Source organism: Carya illinoinensis, chromosome 3, assembly GCF_018687715.1.
Source record: "Carya illinoinensis cultivar Pawnee chromosome 3, C.illinoinensisPawnee_v1, whole genome shotgun sequence".
NCBI classification, from domain to species: Eukaryota; Viridiplantae; Streptophyta; class Magnoliopsida; order Fagales; family Juglandaceae; genus Carya; species Carya illinoinensis.
In genome coordinates, this window is record NC_056754.1 from 1819458 (window position 1) to 1840982 (window position 21525).

The 21525-nt window shown below is 31.7% G+C and overlaps 2 protein-coding genes across 5 annotated transcripts; both read right to left on the reverse strand.

The window, feature by feature from the left end:
* Window positions 1-4380: 4380 nt before the first annotated feature.
* On the reverse strand, window positions 4381-9636 carry LOC122302500 (12-oxophytodienoate reductase 1-like). Of its 3 annotated transcripts, none has more exons than XM_043113793.1 (6): window positions 9453-9576; window positions 8502-8611; window positions 7682-7822; window positions 7437-7567; window positions 5313-5489; window positions 4381-5231 (listed from the first exon to the last, which is right to left on the reverse strand). In XM_043113793.1, exons 2-6 carry the CDS (start codon window positions 8537-8539, stop codon window positions 4636-4638), a joined length of 1083 nt encoding a protein of 360 aa, XP_042969727.1. In that variant the 5' UTR covers window positions 8540-8611; window positions 9453-9576; the 3' UTR covers window positions 4381-4635. The 3 variants fall into 3 exon arrangements, with proteins under 3 accessions (XP_042969727.1, XP_042969728.1, XP_042969726.1); XM_043113794.1 differs by lacking the exon at window positions 8502-8611 and adding an exon at window positions 8897-9053 and having other exon boundaries at window positions 9453-9568; XM_043113792.1 differs by lacking the exon at window positions 8502-8611 and having other exon boundaries at window positions 9453-9636.
* Window positions 9637-15995: 6359 nt separating this feature from the next.
* LOC122302386 (12-oxophytodienoate reductase 2-like) lies at window positions 15996-21086 on the reverse strand. Of its 2 annotated transcripts, XM_043113610.1 has the most exons (6): window positions 20958-21086; window positions 20651-20787; window positions 18786-18926; window positions 18540-18670; window positions 16929-17105; window positions 15996-16842 (listed from the first exon to the last, which is right to left on the reverse strand). In XM_043113610.1, exons 2-6 carry the CDS (start codon window positions 20719-20721, stop codon window positions 16247-16249), a joined length of 1116 nt encoding a protein of 371 aa, XP_042969544.1. In that variant the 5' UTR covers window positions 20722-20787; window positions 20958-21086; the 3' UTR covers window positions 15996-16246. The 2 variants fall into 2 exon arrangements, with proteins under 2 accessions (XP_042969544.1, XP_042969543.1); XM_043113609.1 differs by lacking the exon at window positions 20958-21086 and having other exon boundaries at window positions 20651-20917.
* Window positions 21087-21525: the final 439 nt, after the last annotated feature.

A 21525-nucleotide genomic window follows, 5' to 3' on the forward strand; every position in this document is an offset into this window, starting at 1 on the left:
CATTATTATAATTTTTTTAAATTTTTATACAAGATATAAAAATTAATTTAATTTTTTTAATCTGAAAATAATAATAATATTAAAAAATAATATTTTAAATTTTTATCTCATTTTTTTTATCTCACTGTTTAAACCTAACCTAAATAAAAAACGTCTCAATTCTTTTTTGTTCTCTGATTCCGAAAAATGACTCCGAGTGCGTTAGTCCGATGTTCACTTAAGTTGGCTTTTAAATGTTACGTCAGATTTGAAGTAAAAAAGAATGTCTATATTGACTGAAGATCAACTCAGGAGCCCTTTCGGAAGAAAGAGTAATATATTTTGTGTTACTGTAATCCTCTTGCTTCTCATGGTAAGTCAACTTGAATAACGGAATAAGATTTTGCGGCGTTCACTTGACCCTACTAGAAAAATTACATTGGGTTATTTATTAAATTATTTAAAATTTAGTTAAACATATACATTTTAAAATTTTTTAAAATTGATTTTTTTTCAAAAATTTCGTATATCTTATTTCATATCTTTTCATCTTTCTATTATTTTATTATTATTTTTTTCTCTAACTTTTATTTATAAATTTAAGTACTTATTATTTATATTTTTTTAGGTTTTGAACTATTACTCTTTAGGACATATTTTAAATAAAAATTTAAATTATTATTTTTTAAATACGATAATATTTTTAAAATTTTTATTATATTTTTATAATTATTTAAAAATATTTTTAAGTGTTAAAAAATATAAATAGAAAAAACTAAAAAAATAAATTTTGCGTAGAGCCTAGAGGCACGCACCTAACCGCACTATTTCTATAAATATACATATTTACTATTCAATGTCGTTTCTGGACTGTCGGTGACATCGCAGCCTTATCTTTTGCAATGTCTTGCGCTGATAATTGATTTGATGGTACAACGGATGACCACGTGTGTGGACCCCACCACCTGCGCACGCCTACCCGTGTATTTATTTACTTTTCTTGGTTTTGTGGTTTTTTTTTTTTTCTAATTTCTTCACGTGTAAAAATATATATTTAAAATAGAAAATATATTAAAAAACTAGACCTAGTTGTCAGTCATTCATTGAAGAAATAAAAAAAAATTAAAAAAAAAAGATACGATAAGGTAATCTTATGGATCTGAGATCTGATCTAGCTCGGGGATCAACGTCCATTAATTATTATTTGTTTTTTATTAAAAACGGACTAAATAACCACATTATTTTATAGGGAATCCGAGGAAAAGTATTATCTAGTGTGGGAGGAATTTAAAAAAAAGAAATTAAAGTTGAAAATAATCACGTAAAGAAACCGGCAAGGGGGCCCGTCTTTCGTCGTGGCATGAACTTGGACCCTTTTAATTGGACGTAACGTACGTCGTCTATGTCGACCAAAAACAAAGACCCAGAAAAGTCTAGAGATAAGGGTGTGTTAACTTGGGGGATGTTTGGATGGTTAGATTATTTTATAATGTTGTGAATATAGTTTATTAAATTTTAAAAAATAAAAAAAATTGAATAAAATTATTTTATAAATAAGTATTATATAGAAATTTATAAAAATGAATAAATATAATTAAAAAAATCTTTTAATATGATTTTTTAAAATTTTAAAAAAATTAGATTGATATTGATATTTGATTAACGATTAAATAATAATCAGAAAAATTAATTAAAATTTTAAATTTAAAAAAAGTAATATTATTCATTATACTCGTATTTTATTTTTATCTCATTATATAATATGTGTTATATTTATTATTATTAAATAATATTTTATCATATAATAAAATATTATTTAATTATAAAAAAATTTTATATACTATTCTATTATTATATTTACATCTTATTAAATAAAATATGTTAATTATTCATTTTTTATATATATTTTTTATAATTAAATAACAATAAATAGATTATATTATTTATAATAAAATATAAATAAAATAATGCTATTATTGGTTGCCGCCACTCCGAGTCCATCAAAGGTACAGGTAAAGATGGAAGGGTCCCGCTATACGTCGCCCCACACCAACTAACCGACACGTGTTTACCGAAATTAGAAAATGGGCTTGGGCCCCACGTCCTTATCATCCTCCGGGCTTTTCTCATTGGTTTTTTAAGCGTATTTGCTCGAGACTGCGAGTAGACGTCTCCTAATTTGAAGGCTTTGACTCTTTGGGATGATCGAATGGCTTATGTATACAATGTGGGTCTGTTTGCTTGTACATTGGAATAAAATTAAAAAAACTCTGTTTTGATTCTTTCATGATGTACGGGGAATATAAAATCAAGACAATATATACGTGTGGCAGAAATTGCTAGAATCACCCCACCGGCACCCACCATTGGACCATCATGGCAGACAAGTTGCTGATTTTCTTCTTAAAAGTTAAAAGTAATGGTATCGTATATTGCAAGACTCACGTCATTGGCCCCACGCAGGCAAAAAAGTTGAAGCCGGCTCCTTTAACTAATAATGGTATTTTGTTCTTTTATTTTGATAGTTTATGTATTTAATTTTTTTATTTATTAATTAAAAAATAACTATTAATCTATTAATATTTTTTTATATTTTTAAAAATATTTAAAAGTATTAAAAAATATGAATAAGAAAAATAAAATTAACTTCTATTATTTTATATAATCTGAGAAAATAACACAATTAATAAAGTATTTATATAATTTAATCCAATTTTAAAATAAAATATTATGATTTAAGTTATGTGAATAGTATATTTTATATCTTGATAATAAAATAAATCTTTTGTATAAACTGATTAGAACAAACTAAAAAGCCCCCAACACCTTTTTTTTTTTTTTTTATATATTCTAACTTCAATTTCTAAGTTGGTTGGCCATCTCAGTCGCAAGTTTATATACTATTTGATATAATATAATATAATTTATAAAGAGAAATTAAAATTGAATTCTCTTGATTTCAAAATACAGTTTTTGAGTTCTGTCACTAAAATTGAAATTAGATGATGCCATTATTATGTCACATCATTTATGTGTGGTGCCATGTGATTTACTATATATAAAATAAATAAATTCAAAACAAGAGAAGTCAAAAATATAATATAAAAATTAAAAATTCAAATCCTAGATTCTTTTCACACGTTTATGTTTACATTTATATTTTTTTAAAATAAACTACGTGGCAGTAGATGATGATAACACATCAAGAAGGTCTTCTGATGACTCGATAGCATTATTCATAATTTTTCATCACAAAAAATATATTGCACTTTTAATATTCCGTTCCATTAGATTCTCTTTCGTGATAACGACAGTACTAAGGTCATTATCAAATATGCCCCCACCATATATGCATATTTTCATTCCGGGTCCACCGATGGTAGGGATTAAACCAAAGGCATGTGATGAATGAATCGTGAAAAGAGAAAAGCCTGAATTCTGCACATTATTACTGGAGTGGGCAATTGAGTATCCCACTACCACTTGTTCCCTCTGGTTACAGCACTTCTAATCGGGGCTTAGGGTGCAGAGTAAAGAAGATTCCCGGAGACTTCTTTGTGATTGTAGGCAAAATCCAATGACACGTGTTCTCATGCTGACAAAATCATTGCTTGTTATATCCTAATCTAACTTCACTCAATTCCTCTATTGGCAGTCGGCAGATTGCAGTCCCCGTGCAGTCTAGCGCGGCCCTAGTCGCATTATCTTTAATTATAAAAAAGTAATTGAAAAAATATTATCTTTAATAAATAAAAAATTAAAGAGTGTTCCAATCTCTTCTCTTTCTTCTGTTCTTTTTCTCTCTCTCTCATCTGCCTCTTGGTGAATTTGGCATCATCTCGGCCAATCGCTACCTCTTATTTGGTGAATCCAGCTTCAACTTAGCCTGTCGGTTCCAACTCCCCCACACCTAAATTCTCCAGATGTTATAATACCTTTTCCTTTTTCATAACTTCAGCCATTTATGAATTGTATATGTTCTATTTCATCTTTACATTTGTACGCACATATAGACATGGATTATATTTGACTATTTACATGTTGGCAAGTTTAGGATAAGATTATGGTTGTTGGGAAAAGATTGACAAGGTTAAATTTTGGGTCTTACCTCTGTTTGACCTTTTGAGAAAAGAAAAAGAAAGAGAATTTTATTTCATTTGTCTGCATTTAGAAAAGGAATTAGTGAAATGTTCCGCTGCAGTGTAGTAGAATAATTCTACTAGAATTTTAGGCTCAATTTATTAGAGGTTTTATTTGGTATTTTGGGTTTTAGGATTTTCTTTCTGAATGTATAATTTTCCTATTTGATGCTTAAGGTTTTCTTGTTGAAGAGAGAAGAATGGGAGGAGAGAGAGGTTGGAGGGAGAAAGATGGGAGAGGGAGACTGTACAGAAAAAAAGATAGCGTAAAATGATGTGAAAAATGTCATAGAAGAATTCCTTTACAAAAACGACAATATACTCGCTGTTTCATTAATACTATGTGTCAGGCCAAGTCACACAGTTGCACGGCGACTGCATTTAGCATTTTACGTTTTCATTACACCCGTGCAACACAGATGGAAATCACTTCAAGAAAAGAAAACCAAAAGCAACTTGGGTTATCTAAGAGGATTTATTTTAGATAATTCAGATTCCCCTTTCCTCCTTTAGAAACCTAGGCAACCATGTCTTCAAGAAATGGATAATCTGTGTAACCAACAACAGGGTCAAGGGTGTAGAATGTTTTTCTGTCGTATTTGTTGAGAGGAGCATTAAGCTTAAATCTCTTAGGCAAATCTGGATTGGCCAAAAATAGTCGACCATAAACAACAAGATCTGCCCGGTTTTCAGCAATGGCATTAATTCCATCGTCTCTGTCATAACCCCCAGCAACAAGAAAATTTCCCTTGAAAGCCTTTCTCATCGGTAGAAGACTGTTGGGGCATTTAGATTTTTCCCAATCCGTTTTCATTCTTGGCTCAACCATGTGGCAATAAAGGATCCCATGCTTGTTTAAGGACTCGGCCATGCAAAGACCCAATGCTTTTGGATTTGAGTCTCCAGATTCCATATAATCTACAAAAGGAGCTAGCCTTATCCCAACCCTGTCTGCTCCTATCTCATTAGCAACAGCTTCAACCACTTCTAGCGCAAATCGACAACGATTCTCAAGGGATCCACCATATTGGTCTGTTCTATCATTCACTTCGTCTTTCATAAACTGGTCAATTAGGTAACCATGAGCCCCATGTATCTCAACCCCATCAAAACCTGTTCATAAGACAATTAGTATCATTTCACAAAAGAGAATAACATCGAAGGCTGTTTTTTTGACATTAGAAAAGAAATTACCAGCTTCAATAGCATTCCTTGCCGCAAGCCTAAAATCATTGACAATTTGAGGAATTTCATCTGTCCTTAGTCGCCTTGGAGGAGTGAAATGTGCAACATCAATTCCATTAGATGTAACTTTCGGCATCAAAGGTTTGTCAGTAGAAGATATTGGAGCTTGTCCATTTGGCTGAAAACCTGTAGACAACAATATGGAAGAAAAACAAATATCCGAAATAACAATTAATCTTAGATTTTAAGACTGGAGTGTCCATGACATAAGTTTGAAAAGAAACCAGTAACCAACTCTTAAGGACTTAGAAAAAGTACGGTAATGATCCGACAAACGTATTTAAAACAGGATGTTCCATGCAAAAAATTAAGCAAAAAAAAAAAAAAAAATCGACTTATCAAAAAAGTAAATAGAAAAGACACTACTCAATTCAAAAACCACAAAAATAAAATTAAAAAAAAAAAAACAAAATTATTCTTTGGATCACGAAGGCATAAAGCTCCATTATGTATCTGCACTTAATTGCAATGTATTAGGATGTGGACTTAATAAATATTCAATCCCAAAAAAGAGAAGAGTATAAGACGTTAGAGGTGGCTAAATGCCAAAAAGTGGTAGTTGGCTATCGGCAACTGGCTACCACTGACCTTATAGCACTCTCATTGGATGATACATATGTAAAAGACATTTTTTATGAATGTAAGATGAATTTAGATATTGACTATTTCATTTACGTAAATCTCTACATTGGAATAACCATTTTTTCATTATATAATAATAAAATAATATAAGATGAATTTGAATTTAACTATTTATATCAAAATTTTACATTAAATTATCTATTTATTTATTATATAGTAATAAATAATTAATAAATTAAAAAATATTTAATTTTTTTAATTATTATTTTATTTTATCATATTTTACTATTTTACCTATTATATGTTAATTAGTAATCATATTCTAATTAAATTATGGATTAAAAAATAATAAAGATTTAAAAAATAATAACTATCAAAAGAGAGACTTAAAAAATAATAAAATAAAGATTTGCTTGTGGAACAGTAACTATCAAATTTGATTTTATCTTTACATGTACTGTAGCTAAAAGTTAAGAAATTTGATTATAGATAATCTATTGCAAGTGATTTTTATGTCTAATAGATAAAAAGCGAATTTAGTTTTGGATATAGATAATCCAATGAGAGTCCTCTAAGGGCCTGAAGTTGAAGCAGAGCAAGTGGTGTCTGTCTATCAAAAACAAGAAGAAACAACTATTTACACATCACCTTTACAAAAGAACAACTCACTGAACAAAACATGCTTTAGAAAAATTGGAATCATGATGAAATAACAAAATAAAGTGACATAAAGCATCTTTCTCACAGAAATGACATACACAAGTAGCAATTTGTCATATTGTTAAATCAAGTACACCTAATTTCTTTATCAAAAAGATAAAGCATCACCAAATTGAAAAACAATCAGTTAAACTTAACTATCAGGGAGGACACATCCATTCCCTGCTACTGAGGCATTGTTTTAAAACATTCCTCTCCTCTGAGAGCAAAGGAGAATGCAAAAATTGTAACAGCACTAACAGATTTTTTTCTTTTTTATAAGTCAACACTAATAGATTATTTTTCAATAAAAGTATTATTTTTTCACACATCCACTTGTGTTCTATTATGATCTGACTGCCCATCACTTCTGCTAATTTTACAGACCAATAATGTGTGTTTCATTAAGAAAACCTAGTATAAAATCTCAGTTCTAACCTTTATCCTTATTTTAAAGTTTGTGTCCGATAAGTTTAAAATACAAGGAAATTTTGCCAGAAAATATAAAAATTCAAATTGCTGCACCAACACTCCCTTGTCAATCAAAACTTCCATCTGATCCTATTCCTACTAAATCGGTTTACATTCAATGCTTCAGTCAACATTACAAATAAACAGTTTGGATTTTGGAACCAACATTTTGTAAGAAAGAACCACTCCTCTGTTCTTCATGCCTTATTTAGTATAATGTTTTTGCCATTGAAAGCGTTCTCCATTCATAAGAAAAAAGTACAGCCCCAATCAGTCAGTGTTAAAAGATAAGAGATAGGGAAGTCACTTTAAAAGACAAACCTTGATTTGAAACCCTCCCCACATGCCAAATTTGACAAAAGAAGATTCCACCTTTGGCATGAACAGCATCTACGATAGGTTTCCATGCTTCAACTTGCTCTTTGGTCCATATGCCTGGTGTTTCTGGATACCTTTACAATATCAAAGAAAACCAATGAGGTCATAAATTTTACAAGGCAAGAAAAAAAATCCAAAAAAATACAGTCAATAAGTTTGAATTATAAAATTTTAAAGAAAAGGGTTACCCCTGAGCAGTGTCAGAAACTCCAGTGGCTTCAGTTATTAGAAGACCGCCTTTGGAAGTTCTCTGAGAATAATATAAGATAGCATGTGACTGAGGAACATTGCCGTATGATCTCTGTCTGGTCAATGGTGCCAAAACTACTCTGAAAATATAAAGTAAATGATACGTTAACTTAAATCAAGCAAGAAATCTTTATAAACTGAAGAATGTAGAGCACTATCAGCATCACAAAGCCATTGCTCACTTCAAGCTACGGCAGAATAATACGATTACCTCCGTAGATTTCTTATAATATAGCATGCTCAATAGTACAAAATATAAGCAACAAAGTAAACTAAAAGAACGATCTACATATGAAATGATTACAGCAGAAGTAAGGACAGCTTTACAGTTTCTTATGTGGATTTTGTTGGATGTAAAAAATCTAATAAGGTTTAAGAAACTGAATAGAAACAAAACCGGCACTAATAGAATTAGGACCAAAAGTTTGTGCATATAATAATGCCTTTTCCTTGCTAGTAAACAATATTCATTGAGTTCGGTCATGAATCACAGATTTGAAAGTTCAGCCCTACCTTATACTACTTCTTTTCCCCATCTAAGCTATATCAACATAGCCAACTAGAAAACTCATCCACTTGTCAATTTAACAGATTGCCATTGAAAGTAGATAAATTTCAAGAAAATGCTGTATTGGAGTAGGGGAAAGTAAGCTAAAAGATCCTCTAGGTTCTTCAACCATGATGATTTCTCCATCACTTAGTCATAGAAATGCTTCACGTTTTGTGAATGCACAAATCACAGCTTATATCATTACTTACAAAATTTTGCGAATATCTGGACTCAGGTTCAGGCCCATGTTCGTTTTAAGTACTGTCCTTCTATTTTGAACTCTATGTAAGGAAATTACAATTTTTCATCACCTACAAAACTACAGCAAAGAGCACTTAGTTTGCAAAATGCTTTCAAAGCTAGGAATAAATCATTCTAATGACAGCATTTTTTAAGGCAATAATTTTTTTGTTAAGTCATGACTTTCCAATCCTTGTAGCACCTAATACCAGCCTAGGCTTTATGGAAAAATAGTTAAAATGGGCAATTCATTTATATTCCAAGCTCAAACTCATGTACAGGCAGACCAAATTGAATGCAGGAATATAACTCTTGTTAGGAATGATACGAGAAAAGTAAACAAAAAGTGGAATCAATTACATACGACACAAGATTTACGTGGTTCTGCTTCATGGCCCAAATCTCATTGAAAATCCACAAAAATTCCGCAACAAATGTTGGTTGGGTCGGGTCATCAAATCGGACCTAACACGAACAAAACCAGGCTCCATACAAAGAGCCCAACAACTCTTCTCCTTCTCCTTTCAATACATCACAAGCAGTTCTTTAGTAACCTTCGCACCAAACCCGTCGTCTACACGAGATCTTTCTAACAAAGAACCGAATTACCAAAAACGAGAAAAGAGGAAAATCTTCATAAACAACTTTTCTCACGCAACGAAATATTGAAATTACACCAGATTTTATTGATCTTCATGTTATAACAAAACCATAAATGCACTCGCCAAGAACAGAATCAATATAATAACTGAACAAGAGTATAAGCGGACCAATGTGTCCTGCAAACTCAGTGTGAACAGAGCTACTCCACCAACATGATTTCAACTAAGAAAACTCAAAACCCATCACATATATAGATAATTCACATAATAGCAACCGAAAAAAAAAAAAAAAAAGCGGACTTTGCAAGGTGTGTGTACCTATGGGACAGATCAAACTTTCCCAATTTGTAAGGAGTAAGTAGAGGAATGGTGGGAGTTTCAGCGGCCATTGTTAATGATTATATTCGTATTCTTCTTCGGCTCGTGCGCTTCTACGTTACTTTCCAATCGTGTTTCTGTTTTCAGAGAGAAAAGAAAGGGTATTTATACAAACAAAAAGAAATGGAAGAAAGAAAAAAGTATCAAGGGTGACGGGTCACTCTCGCTCCTGCAATAAGCCGTATTCGTGATAACCTTTTTTTAGCCGCCGATGATGTCTGTGATGACGACACAGCCTTAATAATTCAAATTTCAGACTACAGAGTACGTGAGTGGAACCGTGGAAATAGGGCTATTGACCTGTAATATATATGTCGTGGGCAACGGATATTCTGGCTTCTACTGAATGGATAATTTCTATTAAGGATTTAGAAAATCGAGGATGGTTAGTTTATTCATCAACTTACAAATATCTAGTAATTTCAGGATCAAACAATTTTTGAGAGATGGTGAAAATAGAATAATTAATAAAAATTTTAAAATAAAAAACAGTAACTTCTACACGTAGAGAATTTTCCGTAACTAAACATAAAATAGAAATAGAATAGATAATTCATTGAAAGGGACTTTTACCATTTATTTTATATTTAAAAAAAATGTATTTTATAAGAACTAGTGCTCTAAGAGTGCTTTATTCAAAAAGTAAATTCATAATCACAAACAGTTGCTGCTTATTTCATAAGCACGCATTATTCAGTTGGTGACTTATATTAATAATTTGAATTTTACTACGTATAAATAAAGTTTTATATTAATTTGTATATTAATATTAATTATTTTATATTTAAAATTTAAATTAATATTATTTTTAATTAATTATATTAAATTAATGTATATATTAATACGAGTTATAATTATAACTACATTTTTCCCAAGATTTTTTACCAATAAAGACAGACGGCCAAAACGAAGAAGAAAACAGAGACCCGCAAAAACCAAAAGAGCTTCGTAAGTAAGGGTCGCCTCGAACGTGCGAATAAGATTACCTTTTAACACACGTAAAAGCCTTATTGGAAATTTGGAAAATGATGGGACGGCGTCTGAATTTGTTCCTTCATTTCGACTGCTCTAATATTTATTTATTTTTAATTTTTTTACCTTTTTTTTTAGATTTAAATTTTTTTACTTAATATTTAAATAATTAATTTTTAATGTGTATATATATATACATTTTTAAAAAATACTTAAATATGTTAAAAAATGTAAAAAATAAAAATAAAAAAAAAGGAAAAATTTCTATTATCAAACATGTCTAGTGATCAAAGCTAGGCATCACGCGAATTAACAGTATTCTTAAGATTTAAATAATTTAATTTTAAGTTGAATTTAATATTTAAATATTTAATTTTTTTAATTTTTAAATTTATTTAAATTTAAAATTTCTTTATACGTAAAACTTATAATATTTTTTCAATTTAATATCTTTTTACACGAGCAATGATGAAATCACGTTGGGAAAGGGGGGTCAACGTGGCCACGTTACGTGGGGGCCATGGCCCCTTACAAATTTGAAAAAAAATGTGTATTATTTTTTTATTTAATAAAATAATATTAATTTATAATATATTGGTCCTTTTTCTAAAGATTATTTTTGCCACTTCATAAAATCTAATCTGATATAAAAATAAAATAAATAAAACACATTTAATATAAAATAAAATGCATAATTTTTATTATAAATAAAAAAAATTCAAACTATAACTAGTAGTATTTCTAATATTTTTCTATTGTCTATATTAAAAGAAAAATAATTAAAAATTTTGATTTAAATTCAATATTTAATGATTTTTTTTGTTTAACAAAACACAAGTTACAATTTTGGACACTTTGTATCTTTTTGTTTAATATATTTGTATGAATGTCTTTATATTATTTTAATAATATATTATTCTTGACATATCAAATATTTTTTTAATATATAACTTGTATTAAACATATTTTTTTATTGTAAATCTTCATATTAGATTATTATATATATCATAAAAAAAATTATATAAAAGTAGAACAAAAAATATTTTACATATATTGTTTTAATTTTATTTGGTCCACCCTATAATAAATTTCTGGCTCCGCCACTGTACGCGAGGGATCCACGATTATTTTTAATTTTTTTTAAATATATATAAACGCATCTTAATATTTAAATACATCTAAATTTATTTTAAGTAGGTACTATAAAACTAATTCTATTATGTCAACTTATCTCAATATCCAAACGGCTTAAATTTATAAATTTAAATATATATAATTTTTTTATAGTTTTTAAAATATTTCAAAGAGTAGTAAGTGTTTAATTTTTAATATGATATTTGATATTTACTTATATAAAAAAATCTATATATATATATATGATATTTGATATTTTTATCGTTTGAAACATAAATGATTCGGATATGGAATCTGTGTTTGAATTATTTGAATCCTACAGGAGGGTTTGCCTCACCTCCAAATCCAAATGAACGAAACAGATAAATTACGACAAATGTTGAAAGTTCAATAATTTGTTGGGAAAAATCGATCACACTATCTCTGGCAACTTCTCACGTAAATTTGAATTAAAAAAAAAAAAAAAAAAAACTTCACCGCTTACCAACCAGTGTGTAATGGCAGCTTACTCGCTAATGCTCCGTCAGGGGGATATGTCCAAAATTCGCAACTCATGGAGCATTCCCATTGTTTCAGGCGAATTTGACAAAACGGGGCAGGGAGATACGCCGATAATAGATAAACCATGGAGCCTTCTGATTGTCTCTGGCAAATCCGACAACGCAGGACAGTGAGATATGCCAAGGATCACCAACCCACTGAGCATTCCGATTGTCACTGGTAAATTCGACAAGGCGGAGCAGTGAGATACCCCAAGAGTCGATAACCCCTGAAGCATTCCGATTGTATCTGGCAAAGCCGACATAGAGGGGCAGCCCGATATGCCTAGGATCCGTAACCCCTGAAGCATTCCAATTGTCTCTGGCAAATCCGACAAAGCGGGGCAGCCCGATATGCCTAGAATCTGTAACATATGAAGCCTTCCGATTGTCTCTGTCAAATTTGAGAAAACGGAGCAGCGAGATATGCAAAGAATCCTTAACCCAAGGAGCATTCCTTCTGTGTCCGGCAAACTTTTCAAAGCGAAGCAATGAGACATATGAAGGACCTGCAACTCACGAAGCTCTCCGATCGTTACTGGCAAATTAGACAAACGGGTACAGTATGATATTTCAAGAAAATGTAACCAGAAAGCATTCCTACTGTAACAGCCCGCTAGAAATTCAATTGTGAAATTTCTATTAATTTTAGGAACCTCGTAAAAACCCCATAAGTTTTCACGAATCCATTAATCGTATAGGTTTTTGTCTAACTACATAGTTAGTGTTATTATTTACTATGGTATCAGAAGTGTGTTTTTGATTATTGGAGATAGTTAGAAGTGTCAAAATATATTATGGTTTGTGCCATTAGACTCGGAGGGTTATTTAAAGTCTTATGACGCAATAACATTTTTTCATATTTTCGGACAAAACGTCTGTTCAAAACTGTAGATATTATTGGATAAAAATAAATATCTTGAGGTAATTTTCATGAATATTATTGGGTAAAAATATTTTGAATTGATTTTTATAGATATTATTAGATAAAAATATCTTAAGTTGATTTTTTGTAAATACTATTGGATAGAATATTATGAGATAATCTTTTATAGATATTTTGGGTAGGAGAAAACTACACTCAACTCTCAACTCCAGCCTCATCTCTTCCATATCTCATCCATAAGTATCTCCAGCCACCTCTCCCCACGAAATTATTTCCATTTATAATTTCCATTAAAAGAATATCAAACACTCTCTCTCGGACAGCTTTTAGGAGTTCTTTTGCACGCTCATTTCGAAGCTTTTGTAAGTGTTTTATCATAAAGTCTCCTTCATATAAGTTGTTCTTTTTTTAGTCTAGTTTACATGGATATCTTATTTGCCCCATTTGAAGATCATTTGGTCAGTCAAATATTGTGTAAACTATAGAAATGTCATTCTAGGAGATAAACTGGAGAATATGTTATAGTTTGGAGTTTTTGACCAAGCTAATGGATAGATATTGGTCCGAAATTTTTATGGAGTATTGTTAACATGTATATGTGACTATTGGTTGAGGATTTTTGCACGATTAAAGGTTTTAATGAAAGATTTTCTTAGATTTAGAAACTTAGAAACTGAAAGAAGAAAAACAGTTTCTGTTTTGAGAGAGTTTAACTCTTTGGTGGTCTAAACCTATTCTAATGACTTTAATAATTTTATTGGAGGATCCTAAGTATCTTATATACATGTTATATTATTATTTTGAAGATATTTGATGTTAGTTTCAAAAATATAAAATTTTATGCAAAGAGATATTCAAATAAGCCAAAGTGTGGATATTCTTGGCTAAATTTATGTTTTGGTTAATTTCTAACCATGTGATCTTGAATTAGAAGCTTATATATGTTTTAGGACATCTTTTTAAATCATGTGATGGTTTGGTTTGAAGATCATATATTTATAAGTCATAGATCAAGAGATTTATCAAAACTAGTTGAGGAAAAAGTTTCTGTTTTTGGACTAAGTGTAAAATCAAAAACTCCAAATGTTATTTTGTGATTTCGGTGACTTTAGTTTGATGATTTAAAGCATGGTTGATGTTAGGATGATATTATGAATATGTTAGAAGTAAGATTTGATTTTTGAAATTCTTGGAGATGTTTTGATTTAAGGTCAAAACTTGTGATTTAAGTGCTTGGATCTTTTTACAAAAAAGTTTGGTGTTAATTATTAGCTTTTCTAAATGGATGTTTTAAGTATGGTTTTGAACTTAGGATTGGAAGATGTTTGTTGCAAAATTTTGGTTTAAGCATGAGTTTTGAAATTGGAAGGAATTGCAACAAAAATCAAGGGAAATGGCCTATGGATGTTTCGACCATAGTGTGTTCTTCATAGTTGTGTTTTGTTTTAAATTTTTCTGAGTTGATATTTAAGTTTAGGACAAAATTTATATGAGGAATGTAAATTTTGGAAACTTTTGGAGTTAGTATGCAAAATCCTTAAGTTATGGGTAAAACGGTCATTTTTCCACATGTAGAGAGTAAAATGAAAATTTTACTCTTTAAGTTAGTATTTTCCATATTTCAAATTATTAGTGATTTAGTTCTAACTTTTAGAATCACTAATTACAGTTCCTCGTGATCGCACTTGAAGTTTTATAAGAAACGCGGAGATCGAGGTAAGTTAGCTTTTAACTTACTAGCAGTCTATTGTATATGTGTGCTAAGTAAAGGAATTACAGTGTATGTATGTGTGTTATCATATATGTCATGCCATGCCAAGTTATCACGTAATTGTCTATTATACAGAATTTATTCTGTCATCAATTTTTATCTGTTACATAATATATTCTGTTATGTATTACTGTACATTACAAGTACGTTATGCTAAGTATACCATCTATTACATGTATGTCAAGTCATGTAATATGCACTGTTGCAAGTATGTCATGTTAAATATGTTGTCTATTATATGTTATGCCATGTTACGAAATGTTTCTATCTCAAGTTGGTCATGTATTTCAAGATAATTTATAAAAAGAAATTAAAATTGAATTCTCTTAAATTACATGGCAGCTACATTGTTTTCAAAATACAGTTTTTGAGTTCTGTCACTAAAATTGAAATTAGATGGTGCCACTATTATGTCACATAATTTATGTGTGTGCCATGTGATTTACTATATATAAAAAATAAATTCAAAACAAAAGAAATCAAAAATATAATATAAAAATTGAAAATTGAAATCCTAGATTCTTTTTACACGTATGTGTTTACATTTATACTTTTTTAAAATAAACTACGTGGCAGTATATGATGATAACACATCAAAGAAGGTCTTCTGATGACTCGATAGCATTATTCATAATTTTTCATTACAAAAAATATTTTGTACTTTTAATATTCCGTTCCATTAGATTATCTTTTATGATAACGACAACACTAAGGTCATTATCAAACATGCCCACCATATATGCATATTTTCATTGCAGGCAATTGAATTCTGCACACACAGACATGGATTATATTTGCCTATCTACATGTTGGCAAGTTTATGATAAGACTATGGTTCTTGGGAAAAGATTGACAAGGTTGCATTTTGGGTCTTACCTCTGTTTGGTCGTTGAGAAAAGAAAAGAAGAGAATTTTATTTCATTTGTCTGCATTTAGTTTCATTTTAAAGAATTAGTGAAATGGTTTGCTCAAGTGGAGTAGAATAATTCTACTAGAATTTTAGGCTCAGTTGATTAGAGGTTATATTTGGCATTTTGGGTCTTTAGGATTTTCCTTCTAAGGGATGGTTTTCCTATTTGGTGCGTAAGGTTTTCTTGTTGAAGGGAGAAGAAGGGAAGGAGAGAGGCTGGAAGGAGAAAGAAGGGAGAAGGGAGACTGCATAGAAAAAAAAGATAACGATGTGGAAAATGCCATAGAAGAATTCATTTGCAAAAATGATTGTATACTCGCCGTTTCATTAATACTGTGTCAGGCCTAGTCCCACAGTAGCACGGCGACTGCACAAACCAACTGCATTTAGCATTTTACATTTTCATTACACCCGTGCAACACAGATGGAAATCACTTCAAGAAAAGAAAAACAAAAGCAACTTAGGTTGTCTAAGAGGATTTATTTTAGATAATTCAGATTCCCCTTTACTCCTTTAGAAACCTATGCAGCCATGTCTTCAAGAAATGGATAATCTGTGTAACCAACAATAGGATCAAGGATGTAGAATGTTTCTCTGTCGTATTTGTTGAGAGGAGCATTAAGCTTAAATCTCTTAGGCAAATCTGGATTGGCTAGAAACAGTCGACCATAAACAACAAGATCTGCCCGGTTTTCAGCAATGGCATTAATTCCATCTTCTCTGTCATAACCCCCAGCAACAAGAAAATTTCCCTTGAAAGCCTTTCTCATTGGTAGAAGACTGTTGGGGCATTTAGATTTTTCCCAAACCGTTTTCATTCTTGGCTCAACCATGTGGCAATAAAGGATCCCATACTTGTTTAAGGACTCGGCCATGTGAAGGCCCAATGCTTTTGGATTTGAGTCCCCAGATTCCATATAGTCTGCAAAAGGAGATAGCCTTATCCCAACCCTATCTGCTCCTATCTCATTAGCAACAGCTTCAACTACTTCTAGCGCAAATCGACAACGATTCTCAAGGGATCCACCATATTGATCTGTTCTATCATTCACTTCATCTTTCATAAACTGGTCAATTAGGTATCCATGAGCCCCATGGATCTCAACCCCATCAAAACCTGTTCATAAGACAATTAGTATCATTTCACAAAAGGGAATAACGTCAAAGGCTATTTTTTTTTTTTTACATTAGGAAAGAAATTACCAGCTTCAATAGCATTCCTTGCCGCAAGCCTAAAATCATTGACAATTTGAGGAATTTCATCTGTCCTTAGTCGCCTTGGAGGAGTGAACTGTGCAACATCAATTCCATTAGCTCTAACTTGCGGCATCAAAGGTTTGTCAGTAGAAGATATTGGAGCTTGTCCATTTGGCTGAAAACCTGTAGACGACAATATAGAAGAAAAACAATATCCGAAATAACAATTAGTCTTAGATTTTAAGACTGGAGTGTCCATAACATAAGTTTGAAAAGAAACCAGTAACCAACTCTTAAGGACTTAGAAAAAGTGCAGTAACGATCCGATAAAAGTATTTAAAACAGGATGTTTCATGCAAAAAATCAAGCAAAAAAAAATAATAATAATCGACTTGTCGAAAAAGTAAATAGAAAAGACGCTAGTCAATTCAAAAACCACAAAAAAAAAAAAAAAAAATTAAAAAAAAAATTCTTTGGATCATGAAGGCATAAAAGCTCCATTATCAATCTGGCACTTAATTGCAATGTATTAGGATGTGGACTTAATAAATATTCAATCCCAAAAAAGAGAAAGTATAAGACGTTAGAGCTGGTTAAATGCCAAAAAGTGGTAGTTGGCTGTCGGCAACTGGCTACCACTGACCTTAGGGCCCGAAGTTGAAGTAGAACTAGTGGAGTCTGTCTATCAAAAACAAGAAAAAACAACTATTTACACATCACCTTTACAAAAGAACAACTCATTGAACAAAACATGCTTTTGAAAAATTAGCATCATGATGAAATAACAAAATAAAGTGACAAAGCATCTTTCTCACAGAAATGACATACACAAGTAGCAAGTTTTCATATGAAGTAAGTGACTAGATTTTGTTAAAGCAAGTATACCTAATTTCTTATGAAAATAGATAAAGCATCACCTAATTGAAAAACAATCAATTAAACTTAACTATCAGGGAGGACACATCGCTGCAACTGAGGCATGGTTTCAAAACATTCCTCTCCTCTGAGAGCAAAGGAGAATGCAAAAATTGTAACAGCACTAACAGATTTTTTTTTTCTTTTACAAGTCAACACTTATAGATTATTTTTCAATAAAAGTATTATTTTTTCACACATCCACTTGTGTTCTATTATGATCTGACTGCCCATCACTTCTGCTACTTTTACAGACCAATAATGTGTGTTTCATTAAGAAAACCCAGTATAAAATCTCATTTCTAACCCTTTATCCTCATTTTGAAGTTTGTGTCCCTCATGATATGTTTAAAATACAAGGAAATTTTGCCAGAAAAACACAAAAATTCAAATTACTGCACCAACACTTCCTTGTCAATCAACACTTCCTTGTCAATCAAAACTTCCATCTGATCCTATTCCCACTAAATCGGTTTACATTCAATGCTTCAGTCAACATTACAAATAACCAGTTTGGATTTTGGAACCAACATTTTGTAAGAAAGAACCACTCCTGTGTTCTCAATGCCTTATTTAGTATAATGTTTTTGTCATTGAAAGCGCGTTAACACTAAAACTCTCTCCATTCATAAGAAAAAGGCACAGCCCCAATCAGTCAGTGTCAAAAGATAAGAGACAGGGAAGTCACTTTAAAAGACAAACCTTGATTTGAAACCCTCCCCACATGCCAAATTTGACAAAAGAAGATTCCACCTTTGGCATGAACAGCATCTACGATAGGTTTCCATGCTTCAACTTGCTCTCTGGTCCATATGCCGGGTGTTTCTGGATACCTTTACAATATCAAAGAAAACCTACGAGGTCATAAATTTCATAAGGCAAGAAAAAAAATCCAAAAAATACAGTCAATAAGTTTGAATTATTAAAAAAAATAAAAATAAAAGTTACCCCTGAGCAGTGTCTGAAACTCCAGTGGCTTCAGCTATTAGAAGACCGCCTTTGGAAGTTCTCTGAGAATAATATAAGATAGCATGTGGCTGAGGAACATTGCCGTATGATCTCTGTCTGGTCAATGGTGCCAGAACTACTCTGAAAATATAAAGTAAACACTACATTAACTTAAATCAAGCAAGAAATCTTTATAAACCGAAGAATGTAGAGCACTATCAGCATCACAATGCCATTGCTCGCTTCAAGCTAGGGCAGACTACTATAATTACCTCCGTAGATTTCTTATAATATAGCACGCTCAATAGTACAAAATACAAGCAACAAAGTAGACTAAAAGAAAGATCTACATATGAAATGATTACAGCAGAAGTAAGGACAGCTTTACAGTTTCTTGTGTGGATTTTGTTGGATGTAAAAAATCTAATAAGGTTTAAGAAACTGAATAGAAACAAAACCGGCACTAATAGAATTAGGACCAAAAGTTTGTGCATATATATAATAACTTTTCCTTGCTAGTAAACAATATTAACCTTTTTCATTGAGTTCGTTCATGAATCACAGATTTGAAAGTTCGGCCCTACCTTATAGTTCTTCTTTTCCCCATCTAAGCTATATCAACATAGCCAACTAGAAAACTCATCCACTTGTCAATTTAACAGATTGCCATTGAAAGTAGATAAATTTCAAGAAAATGCTGTATTGGAGTAGGGGAAAGTAAGCGCAAAGATCCTCTAGGTCCTTCAACTATGATGATTTCTCCATCACTTAGACATAGCAAATGCTGCTCGTTTTGTGAATGCACAAATCACAGCTTATATCATTACTATGCACAATTTTGCAAATATCTGGTTCAGGGTCCATGTTCATTTTAAGTACCGTCCTTCTATTTTGAACTCTATATAAGGAAATTACAAATTTTCATCACCTACAAAACTACAGCAAAGAGCACTTAGTTTGCGAAATGCTTTCAAAGCTAGGAATAAATCATTCTACTGAGAGCATTTTTTAAGGCAAGTATTTTTTTTGTGAAGTCATGACTTTCCCATTCTTGTAGCACCTAATACCAGCCTAGGCTTTATGGAAAAAAGTTAAAATGGCAATTCATTTCTATTCCAAGCTCCAACACATATACAGGCAGACCAAATTGAATGCAGGAATATAAATCTTGTTAGGAATGATACAAGAAAAGTAAACAAAAAGTGGAATCAATTACATACGACAGAAGATTTATGTGGTTTGGCCGTATAGGAGTTTAATACAATATATAATAGACCCTAATTGGCTCCAGCTCTAAACCTCTCCGCTCCATGGCCCAAATCCCATTGAAAATCCGCAAAAAAATCCACAACGAATGTTGGTCAGGTCATCATATCGGACTTAACACGAACAAAATCGGGCTCCATACAAAGAGCCCAACAACTCTTCTCCTTGTCCTTTCAATACATCACAAGCAGTTCTTTTGTAACCTTCGCACCAAACCCATCGTATAAACGAGATCTTTCTAACAAAGAACCGAATTACCAAAAACGAGAAAAGAAGAAAATTTTCATAAACAACTTTTCTCACGCAACGAAATGTTGAAATTACACCAGGTTTTATTGATCTTCATGTTATAACAAAACCATAGATGCACTCGCCAGGAACAGAATCAATGTAATAACTGAACAAGAGTATAAGCGCACCAGTGTGTCCTGCAAACTCAGTGTGAACAAAGCTACTCCACCAACATGATTTCAACTAAGAAAACTCAAAACCCATCACATATATAGATATTTCACATAATAGTAACCGGAAAAAAGAAAAAAGAAAAGAGAAAAAGAAAAAAGAAAAATAAAAAAGCGGACTTTGCAAGGTGTGTGTACCTATGGGACAGATCAAACTTCCCCAATTTGTAAGGAGTAAGAAGAGGAATGTTGGGAGTTTCAGCGGCCATTTTTTATGATTATATTCGTATTCTTCTTCGGCTCGTGCGCTTCTACGTTGCTTTCCAATCGTGTCTCTGCTTTCAGAGAGAAAAGAAAGGGAATTTATAGAAACAAAAAGAAATGGAAGAAAGAAAAAAGTATCAAGAAGGGTGACGGGTCACTCTCGCTCCTGCAATAAGCCGGCAGGATGCATCCAGTTCGACAATAAAGTTGTGCTCTAAAACAAAATCGTGTTCGTGATTACCTTTTTTTAGCCACCGATGATGTCTGTGATGACGACACAGCCTCGATAATAAAAATTTCAGACTTCAGAGTGTGTGAGTGGGTGCGAATAGGAAAATACTTTATGGACCCCCCCCCCCCCCCCCACCCCGAGGGGGAGCGGCAGTAGGAACTGCCAGGCGCCATTATTGATCATTTACCTGCCAGGCGCCATTATTGATCATTGACATGTAATATACATGTAATGGCTAACGGATTAATAAATAAAGGAGTTGAAAAACTAAGGGTGCTTTATTCAAAAAGTAAATTCATAATCACAAACAGTTGCTTCTTACGACGGAAGCATGCATTATTCAGATGGAGACTGATACTTAATAATTTAGAAAGCTTTTTGACCAATAAAGACAGACGGCCAAAATGAAGAAGAAAACACAGACCCGCGAAAACCGAAAGAGCTTCGTAAGGGCCGCCTCGAACGTGCGAATAAGATTACCATTTAACACATGCGTTGGAAATTTGGAAAATGATGGGATGGCGTTTGGATTTGTTCCTTCATTTCGACTGGTTTTATATTTAATTTTTTTATTTAA